Below are 19,147 nucleotides of genomic sequence, written 5' to 3'. Positions count from 1 at the left end.
AAATGTTAATGAACGAGATGAGAATGCGTCAACAAGAACCTAGACCTCTGGTCCAAAGATCACAAGTGGAGACCGGAGAACTTCTCCTCTGAAGAAAGTTCAAGCTGAATGGTAAGCGTTTCCATTCGGTGAATGATTTCGTGTATCTTCTCAATGTGGACGATGAGCGTGCAGCGAGCGTGGACACGCTGACACTCGTAATCTATACCCTAAGCTCTACAGTGGTCTTGTGAGACAAAAACACCGAAAATTCCTTAACAACTGCCTTTAAACCCATAAGGTCTTCAAATAGTCGCAAGCCGCCGGCTTCGCTGGACCCTGCAAACATTTTTCGAACACTGACACCAACGTAGGGGAGCAAATGCTTCAAAAAAAAACTTAGAAGTCACCTCATAATCGTCTTTCTAGAGATTCTCTCAGTGTACATATTGCCGTAGAGAGTGTGAAAGTTGTTTGGCACGTCCGAAAACTGCCACCAATGCAAAAGGTAGTGATGCTTCAATTTCATATATAAGTCATGCAATATGATATATCCTTTTTACGTGAACACAACACCAAATACTGTCTCGTTAGTTCATCGACGAACACAAAGCAATTGCACAATCTCAAACTTTACCTATCAAACCGAAGAAGAAATTATGGGTGTTAAAACCGTTAAGGGAAAGGTTGTGCTTATGCTAGAACTAAAAAAAAGGTAACTTACACTACAACGTGTTCAAGCCTTTGTATTTGTGCACCTAGAATGTGTCGCGGGTGGAATTTTTCCTCTTGGTGGAAAAGAAGAGGTATGTAAATGTTTACCGTCGCTCAGTCCAGATACGAGAACGAGAACTTACAGTTTCAATAAGCTGCAAGAATTGCAAATTACAACTGCAATTACAACTTTAAGAAAACATTACCTGCCGAGTTTACATCGTCCATACAACACAAATAAATACATACAAATAGGTCAGGTTGAATAATGTTGATGAATCCTTGAAGAGATATTTCACATACCGATACATATTCGCAATCAAATGTACCATTTCTCGTTACATATCACAAATCTGCAGCAAAAACGCAAAAATTGATGAATTCCATCGTTGCTGGAAGATATCGTCTACGGCGTACGCATAACCATGATCAGTGTAGTCGATTTCCGCTAGGGCTCAGGTTTCGTCCTATTTTACATGATATAAAAGGGAAAACCTAATCATTGTCTAACACGATGTTCCATGCTTTCCTCGCCTTATCTCCCTCCCCGCCAGTGTTGGACATTTTGTCCCTCACCCCCTCTCCCCTTATTCCAATACTGTTTCACAAGTTTAACAATACTCTTTAACTCGAAATCCTCTTCTATGATGTATGGTACAAACTTGTAGCCGTGGAGGCACCTTAACAGGCTACGTGAGTCGATTCAATTACCCAGGCTTGAGATTGCTTTGATATCTGTGTGTCCTTGGGATTTCACGTCGGAGGTATAGACAGTTTTACACTTTATGTAATAGTAAAATACCACATTTCATTTGAACATGTCATTTGAACATGTCATTTGAACATGTGATATTCTACTATTACAAAATTAAAGGATAAAGTTTCTGGCGTTAATCAATCCGCTTGGGATGCGCCCCCACGCTCACTTCAAGTCAGAATCGTTTGAGGTTCACCAACGTGTAAGTGACCTGTCTGTGTTTTTATCCTCCCAGACAAGTCTGGCACCAATTTATCGACCTCGGAGGGATGAAAGGCTTGGTGAGCACTAGGGCGGATTCGAACCTCCAATCGATCGTGCAGGAAGCGGAACCTCTAACCGCTACACCACACCCGCCCGTTTCTACTATTATATAAAGTGTAAAACTGTCCATACGTCCGACGTGAAATCCCAAGGACACACAAATATCAAAGCAGCCTCAAGTCTGGGTAATTGAAAACGGAAACAGCATTCGGTTTTTCCAACTAATCCCATCCGCTGTGCTAATTCAAAATATTTCATCCTATTCACAAGGGAAAGTGAGGAAGAAGAATTTTGTTTGTTGAAGACAAGCTTAGGCGAGAATATGGTTAGGTATAACATGCTTCAACAAAGGAAGAGGTACCGAGATGTAAAGAGTTGTGAAGGAAATTCGGAATCTATCTTTTGGTAAGAAAATTCGCCTGAGGAATCTTAAGCTTTTTTATCCTTATCTGTTAAACAAAAACGAAGACATATTCTTTTTAATTTCTTATAACTACAAAAAAGTGAGCTCTGTTTATCCAACTTCTCCACTTCCTTATATTCTTTTTATGGTTTTTTACCGCCAATCGGTGTCATTGCCGGATAATTACATTTTGCCTAATTGTTTACGTTCTTTCTTTGTTTTGCATTCCATGATCTACTTATAAAACAGAATGAAACACTTGCCATTAGCATGTTAAGCTATAGAACAAAACAAAGTTGGGTTTGGATACCTATTGTATCATATTAAACCTGCCGGAATGTTGTAGACGTCTAGCATCTGTATTTTTATGTTTCATGTTAATATAGCTAACGGATACTCATTGTAAATTCACATTTCATAGTACATTTCAGAGTAAATTGTTGTTGGACTAACCAACTATAAATTTGTGGACCCAATTTGGGGCAGTATACGCAAAGGATACTGACACGATGTAAGATGTAGACACAGATCCTCCTGCACTAGCACAAAGCGTCTACGAGGATTTACACACCCTTCCTTTTCAGACCCAACGCTACAGAAAAAGAATGGAAAGATCTTCTTCAATGAGCAAACGCAAGCTAAAGAAAGGAGAGATTTGTAGATGATTATGTAGAAGAAACCAACTTTCTGCTTAAAAAACAACAATTAGAAGCATTTAGGAGACTTATAAGTCGTTGTATATACAGTGTATATATAGTATATATATATGTATGTATATTGTATATACAGTGTATATACAATCATATACAGTGCAGTTCAAAAGCACGCATCCACCCTGAATTTGATGACGATATCATCACTCATTCCTGCTGAATCGAAATAGTCCAATTGGATTTTTCGTGGTTGGAAATAGTTATCTACTTGTTCTTCTTTGTCTCAAATGAGAATGGAATTTTTTGAAAAAGTTTGTTAGCCTCGTATCCATTAGAAAGTATGTATCCACCCCGAAATTTTTATCAAGCTAAAGTCTCTTCCAGGAAGGGGTGCATTTTTTGGCGGGAAAATTCTGTCATGTATGACCAGTTTGATCTGCTCTCCATTATAACCACAGTGCCGATTCGCGAAACTGTGTTCTCCATCGAGGAGGAAGCTCAAATCCGAGCTCTCAAGGATTCCGAGTTGACAAAACCAAGCCATTGCTCCTCAAATCGGTCGGTCACACGGATGCGTCAACCGTTACCTTTAAAATCCTCATGACTTCCGAATTACACCTTTTTCTGCCTGTCCTCATGTGCTTTCAAGTCAGGATCACCGAATGATTGCGCGCATTGCATGGAACTCGACGTGGGCCGTCAACCAAATTCGCTCCAAAACTAGTCTCACTGTCTCGAACAGTTTTTTTCAAAAAAGCCCATTCTCATTTGAGAAGAAAACATTTTGCGGGAACAAATAATTATTTTGGACAACGAGGAATCTAATGAGGCTGTTTTAATTCACCAGGAGTTAGCGAGAAACGGTGGATGCATACCTTTGAAACGCACTGTATTTTGCCATTCTAGACGTCATCTTCTGGATTTCAATTTGATGTGTAGGTTCGAAAGAAAAAAAAGACGCTGGAAATGAAATATCAATAATAAATATCAATATATCAATATACAATATATATCAATATATATATCAATATATTCAGCCGATATCACAATTTCACAAGAAGCAATTTTGCTTATTGAGAACTAGTGCAATATCGCGATCAAATTCAACGTTTCCCATCCAATATACGTGTTCAAATTCTTATTTAAAACACAGCGAAGGAGCCTTCCAAGCAGTTCCAACAGAGCGTTATCCCATATTCGCTCTATTATCATTCACTATTCAGTTGAAACAGTGAAGTGGGTCTAAGGAAACGTTTTCGCGGTTAGGATGCCAATTAGTAACCCACTGTTGTGTTTCTAGAGTGTATTTTTATCATAACTGTCTTGTCACGCTCTTCAAATGTGTTTTTGTAAATTTGTTAATTCTAAGAACTCGTCAACAACTCGCACTTCGACGCCTGATGCTGCACTGAACCAGTGACCTTTGTGTTGAATAAATTCGGTAATAATAAATTCGAGATCACGAATAATTTTGCTTGCTCACACGTGCTATCATATTATGGCGACTGATTTTAAACAATTGGGCTTTAATTTAAAACCGTATCGCGCCTAAAATAATATTTAACCTATTCACGACTAGCTTTCACCATCGCCTGGGTGATTAAAGAATGCTAACATTCAAACGTTTCTTCAGCTTTTTTTTTTCAATTTTCGCTATCACTTCAAGACCATAGAAATAAAATAACGAATAGCGTTGGTAACAATCTAATGCAACATTTTTAATACCATACTTAAAGGCATCATCCCACGAATTTGAGGTGGTTCAGATTTCAGTTGGAGTATTCGTATACGGGATGGGACACTATGGAGAAGGGGGTGATGCCGTCCATTTCTTCCTAATTGCCGTAAAAAACGGCCCGGAAGATGTCGCAAGGCTGGCGCGCTCCAGTCGAACTCTTTGTAGAAAATAGTGCGCCACAACGCTTGAAGCCGCTTCTTCTGGGCGTTTTTTACGGCAATTAGGAAGAAATGGACGGAATCACCCCCCTCTCCATAGTCTCCCATCCCGTATACGAATACTCCACCTAAAATCCTTACCACCTCAGATTCGTGGAGTGCCTTTAATGTTAACGTCAAACTTACCGAATTTCTTGGTTCTGGCTCTGTATGAACATATTATGTATAATATACGTAAATAATATGCAAATATACGTATGTTAGTGTGACACGAAAAATTCTTAGTTTTCTTGTCTACAATGAAATTGGCTACTACATAGATAAAATCAAATTGAAGATATTCAGAGACAATCCATCAATTCATACGTTTCTGTTGATAATGCCTTAGAAAATGAAGAGGGATGGATAAAAGAGACCAGCTCGAAACATTTCACATTTCGAAACTTTTTTTGATAGCGTACATGCCAAGATGCAAAGTTTTTTGTTTACGTCCCACGTCGAAGAAAAGTTGAAGAAAACAAGAAAACTCTTACGTGCGCCTTTATTCCCAGAAAAAATCAGGAGCAATTCTATCTGTAAACAATTGCGATAAATCGCCTGCATTATTTTTTAAATTCAAATTATTTCGCGTTATTCCCAGAGGTAGTTAGTTTACATTGAGGCAAACCACCTGTTTACGTCTGTTGAGTGTCAGTCTGTGTTTTGTTGTCACGATGCTTCTACGATATGCAGTTATTTGTGTTATAAGGTTATACAGTAGGCAGTTTCCTTATTCACATGTTAAGGATTCACTCCGGAGCTTTTTTCGGATTGCTTAGTACCTTCTCCAGAACAAAAGTGACGGCGAAACATTAAGGACCTAATTTACGTCGTAATTAACTTGCGCGACTCTAAAATCTTCTACCTGATATGTGTAAATTGTCATCTGTTTATATTTGGCGGTAGTTTTTCATGCAGCCCATTGTTTCTCCATATTATTTATATTCTCATACTTATACTTGCTATATTGTCTCTGCGCCATTAACACATACCATTTTCAAATTTTAACTTTTTGACAAAAAAAAAAGCGCGCGCTTATTATATTAGGCTTTAGCGTCTTAGCTTAGGCCTGAAACCATTATCAAAATGGACTGCGATTCCGTGTAGATCTCCTTGAGATCTTGAACGGAATCAGGGTGCATGGACAACCTATCGAACTCGTGAACGAGTTCTGTTATTTAGGCTGTATGCTGAAGAACAACGGCAGAAAGATATTCAGCCCGATAAGCCCACTTCTGCATTTGATTCTTCAACGAAATACCTGTCTGAATAGTGTTACATAACCGGAAACGAGTAAACATTGAGTTAATAATAAATTTATAAAATGTCATACTGCAAAAATTTTACGCACCACGGTCACAGTGATATTTGGATATGTTCAAACGGTATATAGCGGTAGTTACCGTGAACAATTAATTTGCTGCTGTAATTTAAAAAAATATCTTAAACGTCTTATTGGAGAAGCTTTCGTAGTGGCAAGAAAGTTTGTTAGCTCAGCTGTGATATTTGTAATCAACATGAGGTATCCTAGGTAGGGATCCTTAACCAAAGTTTTTCTTCCTCCGAACATCAAGCTGCTGTCAGGTTTTATACGTCCAAATAGAAGAAGAAGCCCGCTTTCCCCTTTCCCATTTTACAAAGCCAGATTTTGTCTTCTAACATCACAAGTCGCTTCATACCGCTAAAATTACAAAGGGGCCATTCGTGTGCATTTGTATGAGTGAAAACAACTATTACAAAGCCACAACAAATTGCAGCACGGCAGAAAAGATGTTGTTTATGTTAACGTCTCTCTCTTTTTGAAGTTAAAGTTTTCTTTCTTGTTGTTTCTGACGGTCGATGAGGTCAAACGAGATCATCGGAAACTATAAAAAGCTCCATTTATTACAGTTATTTCAATTTTTTTAGAAAGACAACGTTCATATAAAACTAAAAGGAAAGCAACCTTAAAAAAGAGAACCATGTCAACGTCAAACACATTTGTAAAAAAAAAGTGATGCACAAGAGTCCACGTGCTATCTGGAAGATTTAAGCAAACTTGAAATTACATTTGCGACAGAACCACATGGAAACAGAGACCTCGTGTATTTCTTCAAAATGTATTTGAAGCTTGACTCAAAGAGATAGTCAATGAAAGAGAAGACTAATGGCCCTGACGAGCTCCTCGACGATAAGAAATTTATGAAATTGAATTATGGAGATAGTTTTTTTGTTGGAATAAGAGGCTATAGAGGCTATTGTGACAGTTCTTTTCTGTGAAAACCGAAGTTTAAGTTGTGGAATTACATAGATTCTTAATTCTCAATGTTCGTCTAAAAACATGCAAAGTCCTAATATATTTAGCTTAAAATAGATACGACTAATTGCGGAAATCTTGCAAACGTACCTCAGTGAATTATTTTATTTAACCTCCCAGAAACCAACATGATTCCTTTTCACTTTAAGATTTAAGATATAGATCACTCTAAAGATGCTATGTGAACGAATTCAGTAACGTATTGGAAGCTGAGCAGTTCATGATCAGTTAAAACATCTCAACTCATAGCATAATTTTGTCAACATTAAAGAGGTTGAGCTTGTGATTGGAAAATAGTGAAATTACAGCAGAGTTCGTATGTAACCGTCAATTTTGACCACGTAATTACCAACTCTACTCTTTCTTGAAATTACAGAGGTAGATTAGAGCGCAGGTACGGTACGCCCCTCCAGAGTTTAAGAGATGAGTTTTATTTATAGCAGCGAAAAAAAGACAATTTGAAATGCTGATTTTTCTGAGATGAGTGTATATTAAAGACAGCATACCACGAATTTGACGTGATGAGAGAATCCGCGGGTAAAGTTGGCGATGGGGTTGTAGTTTGAGGGATCACAGGTGGTTCATCCCTCCCTAGTCGTCCTGAAAAACGGGGTGGGAACCGCTTTATTTTCTACGAGGTACGTTAGAACGCTTCTTTATGTATACGTTCTGATCCCCTCAGCAACTTATCCATTGGTTTCGTTTGAGTAGGCAGTCGAGGAGAACTCACTGACTTGCAACAGCTGGATGCAGCACGTGTACAAGGGTGGTTGCCGCTGAAATAATAGTGGAAAAGGTTGTCTTTGACTCCGTTTTTTTTTGCGACGATTAGGAAGAGATGAGAACCATATTAGATCCCACAATCTACAACTCCATCTCTAGCTTTTCCAACGTTTCCATTCACTACGTCAGATTCGTGGGGTGATGCCTTTAAATTTTCTACAGCCTAACTGTTTGAAACGAAATCCATTTAAAAACCAAGTTTTCCTGGAGATCGCTTCACTTACATCCGAGCGGATACAATCAAGGTGCTATGATTTTCGAATGATAATCGAAATACATGATATCAAGTTCGCATGGCATTTCTAAGAGTTGATATTATTTCAGTATTTTTCTGCACTGCATCTGATCACCTTAATCTTTCTACCTTATACTTACTACACGCAAAGTATTCCAATTTGAATAAATCCGTACAAGTAAGTCATTCCAACATTTGAATTTTGAACATTTGAAAATCTCGAACATTCCATTACAAATATTGGAGTAGGTGTAGTGAGCCTCATGTATTCTAAACAAACTCTACACTACTCTCTTAAAGCTGATACCTAACTGTTACTTTCAGCGATGGACCTAGCGTGGCCTTACATATTGTTTGTGGTGGCAACGATCTTGACAGTGCCATTGCATTTATTAATATCAATAGTTATTCTAACTGGGCAAAAATTGACTCCATTCTATGCACTCATGTTATCACAGGTATGTAGGTAAAATATTGAAGAAATTTCTGTTGCGACCTATACTTCGTGAAATAGTAGTGAAATGTTACTGTTTATAAACTGCACAAGTGAATGTGTTTGGTTGAATGTTCTGAGCTCTGAGTTTCGTGCAGAGCAAGAGGAAGGAAGAGGACGTTTTAGAGGCTAGAAAAATAATGCCGAAGCGTATATTTGGTGCCAACTACATATACGCGCGTACACAAGCGCTAACATACATACATATACACACGCGACTCGCGAAATTCCTTAACCAGGTCCAAAACGATATCGTGTAGTATTATCGGACGCAACTACACCAAGTTTCAGATCGTTTTTTCCCGACTTCACAATCCTTACTCGTTTTTTTTCCTCGTCGTCGAGGAAACTCCATTCTATTGTTTGAAATAATAAAAATTCAGGCTCAGCTCAATCTTAGGATAGTCGACTTTGATATGTGATTTCCTAGTATTCCTAGAATAGGAGGAGTGTGAGTCCTGCAATCTATTTTCCAGCACTTCTTAGTTCAGACCAGATAACCGGAAAGATAACTTAATTCATTGGGTAATTCTGCAAAAAAAGTTGAACAACTTGGAATTGTTTTCACCCGAGTTTAGAATAGTGCAAACTAAAGCTACCCGTTCTTCTACTTGCTACCTGAATAATCGATTCCATGTGAGGCTGCATTTTCCGATAGATACTTTGGATGGTAGGTAGTGTAGATCGGAAAAGGTTGATTAGGAATGAAACTATTTGATAAAGCAACCTTTTATATTCGTACGGATGGTGGGTGGGCAGTAATTGGTATGGTAAGGGCGACCAGAAGGACCACTCAGATGTTTGCACAATTTGACAGAAATGTAGTGAGAAGCAAATGTTTAATTCTGCAGAAATGTTTTCAAGGAAAATCCGCTTGCAAGCTATAAATACATCAGATAAATCTGTGTATCATTTATGAATGTCTATTGAAGAGTGTTGCCGACGTCTATCTTCTGCTATTCTATAACTTCTTCACGGTTCTGCGTGTGTCTCAGCTGTGCAGTGATTTTTTCTGGAATAATCGCTACTTCCTAGCAAATGCCTCATATCTAACTACATACTACACTCTCTATCTTAGATGCATTGGCATCACATTGATTTCGATTCAAAGATACGTCACAGTGTGCCAATCTGGAACAAGAATTGAGATGGTGAGTAGACTATAAGTTCTTTGGTTTACCGCGGCTGCTGTTTTCAAAAGACTGTCTTCTGATTTCATCACATTCCGAATTTTGATTATATGAGAGTGGGGAGACATGGATATTACACAGAAGTGCTAAGTGCTTCTCAAAGAACCACGCTTTCCTTCAAACGAGAAGTAGTGCAGGTGACAGTTATTCAATCAGATCAGAAAACCTAATATTAATAGAAGAATCGCAGTCTGCAGTTCCTTTCGTCGAGCTAAATCACATTGGCGCACTCCATCGCAATGACTTGGAAAACAGGGCAATCCTAAATATCATCACAATCAAAGGCTCTCAATCGAAAAGCGTAAACCTGCTTATACATTGAGGCAGTGTTTCCTCCCCTTCAAAACAAGTCCGGCACCAATTTATCGACGTTGGAGGGATGAAAGCCAACATTAACTGACCCTTTGATGTAGGATTCACTACCCACGCAATTGTCCGAAACCTTTCCGCGCTTTGAAGAGGAAAACTTCTCTTTCCACGACTTGCCGTACACCGAAATCTTCACGCCAAAATCAACGACGATTTGCGGAATCTCGTGGACCTGTTTCCGAACGTCATGACGTGGACGATGGCTGGACAGCTTGGCGTTGCTACCCGCATCATCGAGCTTCACCCATACGCTCCAGGATATCGGAAAGCTCTGTTGAGATATGAGTCGTGGCCAGGATTAGCTGCGAAGAGGAGCGGTGGGGAGGACCCGAAGCCAGCTGCCATGAGTGCGGAGGGACTTGCGCTGGGTCTAGCCCCTCTGAATCTTGCAGGCTCGCGCCCAGGGTCCCATACCCCTGTCCCGATTCACCCCTCAATGGTCTCGAGGATGCCTTCCTATTCCCGCTTTCTCAACTCATGCGGCTAATTGGAATGTGTAGTATAATATTCGGTGATACATAAGTAATTACAAAGGCGGTTTACCTTTATAGCACCAACACAATGGCTACAACATATTATATACATGATTCTATACGAACTCTACGGTACTCTCTTATAACTGTCAGCTTACAGTTGTTTCCAGCGATGGTATGCGGTATCGATCGCGCCATGGTGCGAATAGCGCTCCTTGGCTTAGCAATTAGGACTCCGTGGCAGTCAGCAGTGATGATGCGGTTCAAAGTAGTTAATGGTGTGCGGTCGAACACAGAAATATGACGATGCGCACAATAATTTGAAACGACGCGGAACGCCCAATAATTTGCAACGAAAGTAACTGGATCCCGAGTACGCGGAGCTCGCCTTTATATACTGCTGGCGCGAGAGTGCTATCGTATTACTTTGCATTTGCAATCTTTCCCGCATGCCGGCTGGGAAATTGGTGCCGGGAACAACGGTGGGTAACGAGTTTTGACCGAGGCCAACTGGATAAGATCTGTCAGTCACTGCTACTCGGCCACGCTGATCGGCGTCTCTACAGGATATCATCACGAGGGCTGGCTCCTATACGATAGTCCCTGCGTCCACCGGCTCCGCCAAGGCGGTCAGCCACTGCGACAACCGCAACCAAATCAACGCCAACGGAAGGTCTTCCTCTGCTGTTCCGGGACTCTCGAGAAATCCTGCTATGCGAGCTGCTGTCGACCAACCAAATGGTCAAAAACTAAATGGTTTACACGCAGCAGCATGTGTCGTCATAATCCGAGAGGAGTGGCTGTGACGGTCTTCGTTCATCACCTGCACGACAATGTCATGGCATGTCCCTTTGGCCACTCGCAGCGAACATGAACTCTAACTGCATATGCAATTTTGTGAATGCTGAAGCGATAACACGACCCCACAACTAGTTTAACCACGGTAATTAACAGAGAACATTCTGCGAGTAGGTCATATGCTGATTTCCATATTCTCCTGGTTCCATTTTCAAAGGTGAGTGGGAAGTTTTGCACGGTATGTTTTCCTTAATGAGACCAGGGTAATGGGCGATGTGGAAAAGGACTATAACTTTCGTATGCGTCTCCAAGCATAACGTTGGGTCCCATACCCATATCCCATATCCAATTATAACATGTTGTATTCGTTAATGCTCAAGGCATACCGATATTGAAGATAACAATGTGAAATATCGAAACCACGTTTAATTTGTCACATTTTCGAAGTGAGCGAACATTTTAAAGTACATTATACGTTTAATAAAATATAGCATTTTAAATCCATTTTCTGTTCAGATAATGGCGGAAATTCCAGTACTATTTTTTGTGATACTGCATTGGTGTATTGCTCTTCCAATGATTGCACCTTTAATGACGTCATTCAATGTTACTTACGATGCTAAGGATACCATGGAAGTACTCGTCCCTCCAAGCTCCTTAGCGGTAAAACTGTTGTGTAGATAAACCTTGCAAAGACGGACGAAGAGAATCCAATGACTATCATTAAGAAACGTAGGAAAACTACTTTGAAGAAAGCTATAAAGATGGGTGTTTTTCTGTAAAGAGAAATCGCTTTTTTAAATCTTACGCAGGATATGCTACATTACTGTTTTTACAGGTTTTCATTAATTTTAGACTATTTTTAGTTTGTCTTTATTTGCGCCGTGCTGAAGTAGGATTTTGAGGGTCCAATGGAAATAAATAGCTAACAACGGCTTGTCACGAAGTTCGAAGCCTGTTTCTAGGAATTTTGTAAAATTAAAAACCAGTCAAAAAGAGTTTAGGGAACTTCGTCGAAAGGAAAAAATAGTGAGCATCTCAAAAGAGTATGAGAAGAAGGCTTATGGGTCCGGTATCCCTTCGTTCCTTTTTCTCCGTAGTGCATTTGAGAAAATTTGTTGTTTAGCCTATTAAAGTGTTATCAAGAACATCCTGAGCCTGATGAAATGTAATATTTTCTAAAAATCGTTACCCGTTTAGAATATGTACTTTTTTTAGCTCTCCAATATGATTTCCATGGTTTCTGTTTTTATTTTATTCTTTATCTGCGTATTCTGCTACGTTTTCGTCATCAACCATATTCTACGGAGCAGATTTACTACTACCGTGTTAGTGAAAATCAAATCCTTTCACATTCCAGACAATTTGAAGGAAAGAAGAAAGATAAACAACAAAAAATTAAATTTACAGCACTGAAGAGTCCCTATGGAAAAGCTCATATGCAGTTGACTTCAATTCAGAATCATTTGATGTTTCTGAACGAAGGCAACGCAGTCATTTCCGGGGATCAGCGGGTGTGTCAAATGAGTGTTATATCCACTACCGCAAGTGGTCGATTACAGAAAAATAAGGCTTAGTTGGCTCTAGTGCGGTTCCGAACCATCGAGTCGCTGACAATTTCCTACTGTTTGCACTAAACTCGTCCTCTAAGAAAGAGGAGAAAAATTGACCCACGGATACCCCTACCCAACAACAAAGTGATGTGATGACGCAAAAAACATGGAATCAGTTATTTTTTTCTGTACGGAGTGCTTCCAAATTCTTTTAATCTGGAACAACGACCCTAACCGTGAATAGTTCCCTCATGAGTCTTGCGAGATGCAGTAATTAAGGTTAGAAAATTATTGGGTTGAGTACACGATTTAAAGTTGGTGTGGGAGCATTTTGTTGGCAAATGTTTGCTTTTTAAATAAATATGTACTGCTGTAATAAAAACGAATCATTTCAGCAAGCCAGACTTTCATTTAGTCATAGATTTTCTTCTTTTTTTTTCACCACTCTGCACGGGAAAGTCCCTATGTATCGGGCAGAAAAGACAAAATATCAAAAGCAGGTCTTTCTGATTAACGAGAAGAAAAAGATAGGAACGTTTTGTTCCGAATTTTTTCAACTTCCCGGATAAACAGCGTTGTGAATTTCTGTTGCCAGATCCAATAATTTGAAATCTTCCACGACAAGCTGTGTTTAATACATTCAAGCATAATTGAGCGGAATAATAATTTCAGAACGAAGCGACATGAGATTCGACTTAGTATACAATTTGCTGGGTTGATGATTGCTTTTTTGTTTGTGTTTATATATAGTATTGGTCAATACGTTCTGAACGAAATGCGTGAAGTGAGGATTTCTTTTTTACACGAAGATACAGTGATAAAATTAAACCGAGAATTAATTAATTCACGTATCACAGAGCTCATCAGAAATAATTTATTTCACAATTGTTTTCTCGTCCCCAACTGTTGTCATTTAATGCTATGTTGTGGTAAAAAAAATCCTCTGTATTCTTTATTAATGTACACAGTTAAGATTGATCTCCTCTATGATTGGAGACAACTCAATCCGATAATGAATGGATTTCTCTCTTGTGTTCAACCGTGGATGTGTCTCTTTTTCAACAAAGAGATACGAAACAAATTAAAGGGAATAGTTGGATGTCGACAAAAACAAAATGAGGCGGTGAATAACGTCTTCGACTTTTAATTTTTTATATAATATTTTTCATCAACATTTTTTTCTAGAATCAAGGCAGTATGTTCAAGCAGTCTACACCGTTATCAAGAAGATGAGAGAATTTTGTACATTTTATGGAAATGTATGTATGTATGATGCAAAGCTAAACGAGTAAACGAAGACTCTTCAGAATGACCCTCGATGGACCAATAATTGATTTGTTTGAGATGTAGTCAAGCTTGCTATTGATCCTCATTATTAACTAAGAGCTAAAGTTTCGGCGTTATTGCCACCGTCAGAGCTCGAAAAAAATCAAAGACAGCAGCTTTTTATCCTCAGCCGCCTCACTACCATCACCTTACAGAAATCATTCCAACGATACACAAACTCAAAGGACCGATCTTGGTGGATCGCTCCAATCACTTAAATTTGAAGTAAATATGACCTGTGGATGTATATGAAAATGTGCGCTGGTGGGCAGAAGATGAGAGATGGGTGAATTGGTGCTGTATAAAATAGTACGACTTGCGCTTACAGTTCCACTCCTTCAGGATATTTACAACTGTTGCTGATATTAGTGCTTATATTATTCCACAGATTATCAATCACTCTGGGCCGCACCCGCAATTCCCTGTAAGGCTGTGCGCGTGTTCATAAACCTCAAACGATTCTGAATCGAAGTCGAAAGCGTAGGCGCGCAGTGTAGGGACTGAACATCGTCGAGCAATTTATCCGTTATCCTTTAACGACCTGCCGTAATTCAAAAAAAAAATGAAGAGGAAAGCCTCAATCCATTTAAAACCCCGCTGTCGTACATTATTTTTGAGTAATATAAATGGGAAAGACTGCAGACCTGTAATATGTTTTTTTTTCAAATCTATATGGTTCGCCTTGAGATAGCACCAAGGTAGGAGAGAACAAATTCCTCAAAAGGAGGTCTATGTTCAGTTAACAAACCCTGCTGTGTTTCTATTTCGACTCATGCTTCTTTTCTTTCTTTAAAATTTCTTACGAACATTATGTTATGACACATTTTTTCAACGGCTGTGACGGATCTCTGCTCTATTATGCGGTTCCCATTATCTCTGAACTCTTCACATACTCTCGTTGTTAAAAAAGGCCCAACAGTTTTTTTTCTTTAGAATAAAAAAAGCTCTAATCAGAATTCAAACGTGCTCCACCGCTCTTCTGCTGTGTCTAGTATTATTTCCTTCTTTTTTTCATTAGAGATGCCCATGGGCTCACCTTTGGTCAGGCATACGGCTTCAACCAGACTAAACCAGACCATTGAGCATTTTTTTTGCTACACCATGCCACACCTGTATACACAAATCCATAGGATTCCACACATGGCGAGCTTAACATTCCGCTGTTTGCGATCGTTTTGGTTGAGCGATAGAAAATCGTCGACCTTTATAGTATTCATGTAGAATCTTGCTTAACTATTTTCTTATTCGTTTTTTTTCAGTCTAGTTTTTTTTGCTAAATATCAACGCTTTGAGTATTACTTTGCAGCCCTGAAATGAGTGTCTGAAAGACGTTGCCAGTTTCTGTAATATCCTGAAAGATGGATGTACACAATGAACATTTGGCTAATGATAAAAGTGATCCTATTGATTTATCTATTGAAAGTAAAAGTAGGTTTATTTCTTGAATGTACGAAAAAAAAAACATATCTTTATATTCTCTGTGTTTTTAATGCATCTAAGAACTTGATAAATATTCCACATACCATTTCCAAACGTTTTGGTTTTTTATTTCTTTCTTTTTTTTTCCTTTTTGCTCTGAAGCAACTGCTTGGATGAAGGCCAAATCATGTATGCAGTGGTTTTCAAAAAGAGAAACTCCGCCCACTTCCGTCCTTTAAAAGAAGTTTCTGGGAACTGTAACTTAATTCTATAAAAAGAGAAGAGAAACATTAGAAAATCACACCAAGAAATCTGAGCATCAATCAATGGAGAAAAACTCGGTTTAACAGTGAGCTTAGCTCTACTACGTGTGAAATTTACATTACGTTTAGGCAACGTGTACTCGCATAGTTAAATTATTTCCTGTAAATTTGATTTCTCTTCTGGAAGGAAAGACGCCATGAACACCCATTCTAACGATAACGGATAGCGATAGCAGGTCATTTTACTGGAAACTGTTGCCTATCACCGTATCGTGTCGCCATGTTGTTGGGTGGTCCAAGTGATAAGTGCGAGCAAAGAAAGTGTACATACGTTTGACAACGATATTCTGGGATCATGTGAGCTTCGTGTCAGCCTCCTGACAAAGTTATTTCGATTCTCTGGATTTATTTCCACCTCCTGACAAAGTTATTCCGATTCTCTGGATTAATTTCACTGTCTGTTGAGCCACATAACTATGGAAAAGATTTCAACAAACTTATTTTTGAGTTCAGAATTTTCTTTTTTCTCTGATCTACCAATCTTTTTTTGTGCTCTACCAGACCTCCTTGCTGTTGTGATTATTTACAATATCTGTTGCGTATGTGCAGAATAATCACTTGAATGAAACTGACAACTAAAAGTTGAGCTCTTCGCAAATTAAAGGCATCACTCCACGAATCTAGGGTGGTACGGGTTTCAGGCGGATAATGCCTATACGGAGTCGTAGATTGTAGGAAGTGGGTGACTCCGTCCATTTCTTCCTAACTGCCGTAAAAAAACGACCCGGAAGATGCTGTTTCGAGCGTTCCGGGGTGCTATTTTCAACTACGAGTTCTATAGGAGCGCGCCAGCTTTGTGCAAGCACCGCATCTTCTTTCTCATCTTCATCTTCCGGCCCGTTTTTTACGGCAATTACAAAGAATTGGACGGAATCAGACTCTTCCCCATAATCTAATACTGTGACCCCGTATAGGCATAACCCACCTGAAACCCGTGCCACCATAGATTCGTGGAGTGATACCTTAAATAGAGAAAAGAGGAAGTTGGAAGCTGTATGCGGCTTTTTTTCAGAAGGACCATTCTAATATTGGGCGACTTCTGAATACCCGTGTATGTTTGTTTACTAAATATTCCTACTACTGTCCTGCTTAAAGGCATCATCCCACGAATCCGAGGTGGTGCAGATTTCAGGTGGAGTACTCGTATACGGGATAGGAGACTATGGAGAGGGGGGGGTGATTCCGTCCATTTCTTCCTAATTGCCGTAAAAAACGGCCCGGAAGATGTGGCGCCGCACAAGGCTGGCGCGCTCCAGTCGAACTCCTTGTAGAAAATAGTGCGCCAAAACGCCTGAAGCCGTATCTTCGGGGCCGTTTTTTACGGCAATTAGGAAGAAATGGACGGAATCACCCCTTCACCGTAGTCTCCCATCCCGTATAAGAATACACCACCTGAAATCCGTACCACCTCAGATTCGTGGAGTGATGCCTTTAAAGCTTACTCCTTACTACGTTTGCTTCCATTCGAAGACACATAAGATTTGTAAAACAATTTTCTCTTGCAACTATTCGATTGACAATGTGAACCAAGCGCCAAGATTGTTAATAATCTTTATTACGGATAACGTTTCGGCGTTGTCGCTTCCGTCAGAGCCTGGAAAGTGAGAACATTTCCAACAAATCCCCTCAAATGCCTCATCCAGAATAAGTCATCATCCTCTAAGATACTACACCCGAAAAGAAGAACAAAAAGATCCTAAATCCTTGTGCTTACCTCAGTAGCCGTGTTGCCATGATGTTAGCGAACATCCATGTGGTGGAATCATTCGGCTAATACTAACTAGGGTGCGACCCGCTTATGACCCCGTAGATCAAAACCCGCAAAGGTCTTGATACAGAGCCAGCTTCTTGGTCACAGCTATGCACTCTTCCTTTCTATTCATTTTTGGACTTTTAGCGTTTATCCAAAACGCCTCCAAAGTTCTGCGAACTACAATACGCTTCCGATAGACTTTTCTTGTTTTAGCCTTGTTGTTTTCTCCTTTTAAAAAAAATCCCTATCTATTATAGGAAAATAATCAATTTGACTAAGAAATGCTGGAGAGTGCTCCAGAAATTACGACAAGCAAAAGTCTCCCTGGGGCGGGTGTGGCGCAGTCGGTTAAAGGTCCGTTGTACCCACACGGTCCAGGGTTCGAAACCGCAGTAGTGCGAACCAAGCCTTTCATCCCTCCGGAGTCGATAAATTGGTACCAGACTTGTCTGGGAGGACAATTGGTCATCGGCTGGCCCCCAAGTCATTGTATAGGGCAACAAAGTCTCCCCTATCTGAAAGAATTCCGAGGAACCTTTTTTAAGCTTTAAAAACAATCCTATTTCTGCCTCTGCTCCGTTTAAAACCAAAAGAAGTTGAGTTGGGATGCAATTGCTTATAGACGACATATCGTGAAAGTTGCGACGTTAGGATTTTCAAAGACAAATATAGAGTTCGGAGTGTAGATTGCGAGTATGAGTGCTCAATTCCCCTAATCGTCCGGGAAAACTGCTTGGGAAACAGCGTTTGCTCGGGGATACGCGAAAATGCACCTGCCCAAGTCCTGCGTCTACGAGCGAACGTTTTTGTATCAATTAGGTCTCCTCAACAGCTCTTCAAGTAAAACCAATGGATAGGCTGCGGAGGACCGGAGGGTAATCTGTCCTGATATTTGTTGCTGTTACCAAACCCGAGTTATCCAGGACCAGAGCACCAGTTGGTGGTGTGCGTATTCATAAAAAAAAGCTAACACTTTTTATAGGTGTAAGAGAACATGACTTCTTGTAGATGTAAAAGGGAAACATTCTTTTTTTTTTGGGATTAGTTGCGATAAATGTCAAGGGCACAAGGGAAAGCAGATGTATAAACAAGAATATTTTATTTTTTATTATCAGTAAATGAAAGTGATGACCATCATTATTGTCTGGGTTTTTCACGAAAATGTTCACTGGCATGTCGCAGTACAGAGAATCATTGCGCTATCATCTCTTTTACTTCTTGTTTTGCCCGTTGTTCGAAAGTAGCAAGCTAGCACGAACAGAAAAGGGTATCCTGGTTGAATCACCAGGTGAAAATTCTTATCGCGTACGCTCCAACTTCGATCATTTATGGAATGCGCTATGACGGCGGAACTTATCATCGATCCAACGCTTAAGGGTCACCGAATTTTCAAGTGCAATGAACTTAAAGGTTATTGCCTACTTTTTTCAC

General features: G+C 39.7%; 3 protein-coding genes across 5 annotated transcripts; all 3 read left to right on the top strand.

Annotated features, from left to right (window-relative positions):
• Window positions 1-3,188: 3,188 nt before the first annotated feature.
• On the top strand, window positions 3,189-14,128 carry RB195_003296 (uncharacterized protein; the record flags this gene model as incomplete). Of its 3 annotated transcripts, XM_064200890.1 has the most annotated exons (5): window positions 11,862-12,005; window positions 12,561-12,670; window positions 13,568-13,679; window positions 13,869-14,018; window positions 14,081-14,128. In XM_064200890.1, 5 exons carry the CDS (start codon window positions 11,862-11,864, stop codon window positions 14,126-14,128), a joined length of 564 nt encoding a protein of 187 aa, XP_064056770.1. The 3 variants fall into 3 exon arrangements, with proteins under 3 accessions (XP_064056771.1, XP_064056774.1, XP_064056770.1); XM_064200889.1 differs by lacking the exons at window positions 12,561-12,670; window positions 13,568-13,679; window positions 13,869-14,018; window positions 14,081-14,128 and adding exons at window positions 3,189-3,328; window positions 8,344-8,477; window positions 10,715-10,812 and having other exon boundaries at window positions 11,859-12,026; XM_064200891.1 differs by lacking the exons at window positions 11,862-12,005; window positions 12,561-12,670; window positions 13,568-13,679; window positions 13,869-14,018; window positions 14,081-14,128 and adding exons at window positions 3,189-3,328; window positions 5,888-5,978.
• Window positions 10,271-10,558, top strand: RB195_003298 (uncharacterized protein; the record flags this gene model as incomplete). The annotated part of the gene is made up of 1 exon (XM_064200893.1): window positions 10,271-10,558. The coding sequence occupies one exon, from the start codon at window positions 10,271-10,273 to the stop codon at window positions 10,556-10,558; it is 288 nt and encodes a 95-aa protein (XP_064056773.1).
• On the top strand, window positions 10,994-11,350 carry RB195_003297 (uncharacterized protein; the record flags this gene model as incomplete). Its single annotated transcript, XM_064200892.1, has 2 exons — window positions 10,994-11,026; window positions 11,111-11,350. The coding sequence occupies 2 exons, from the start codon at window positions 10,994-10,996 to the stop codon at window positions 11,348-11,350; spliced, it is 273 nt and encodes a 90-aa protein (XP_064056772.1).
• Window positions 14,129-19,147: the final 5,019 nt, after the last annotated feature.

The sequence above is a fragment of the Necator americanus genome, chromosome IV (genome assembly GCF_031761385.1).
Source record: "Necator americanus strain Aroian chromosome IV, whole genome shotgun sequence".
Taxonomy (NCBI): Eukaryota; Metazoa; Nematoda; class Chromadorea; order Rhabditida; family Ancylostomatidae; genus Necator; species Necator americanus.
Note: the sequence above shows the minus strand (reverse complement) of the source record. Positions and strands in the feature narration are given on the sequence as shown.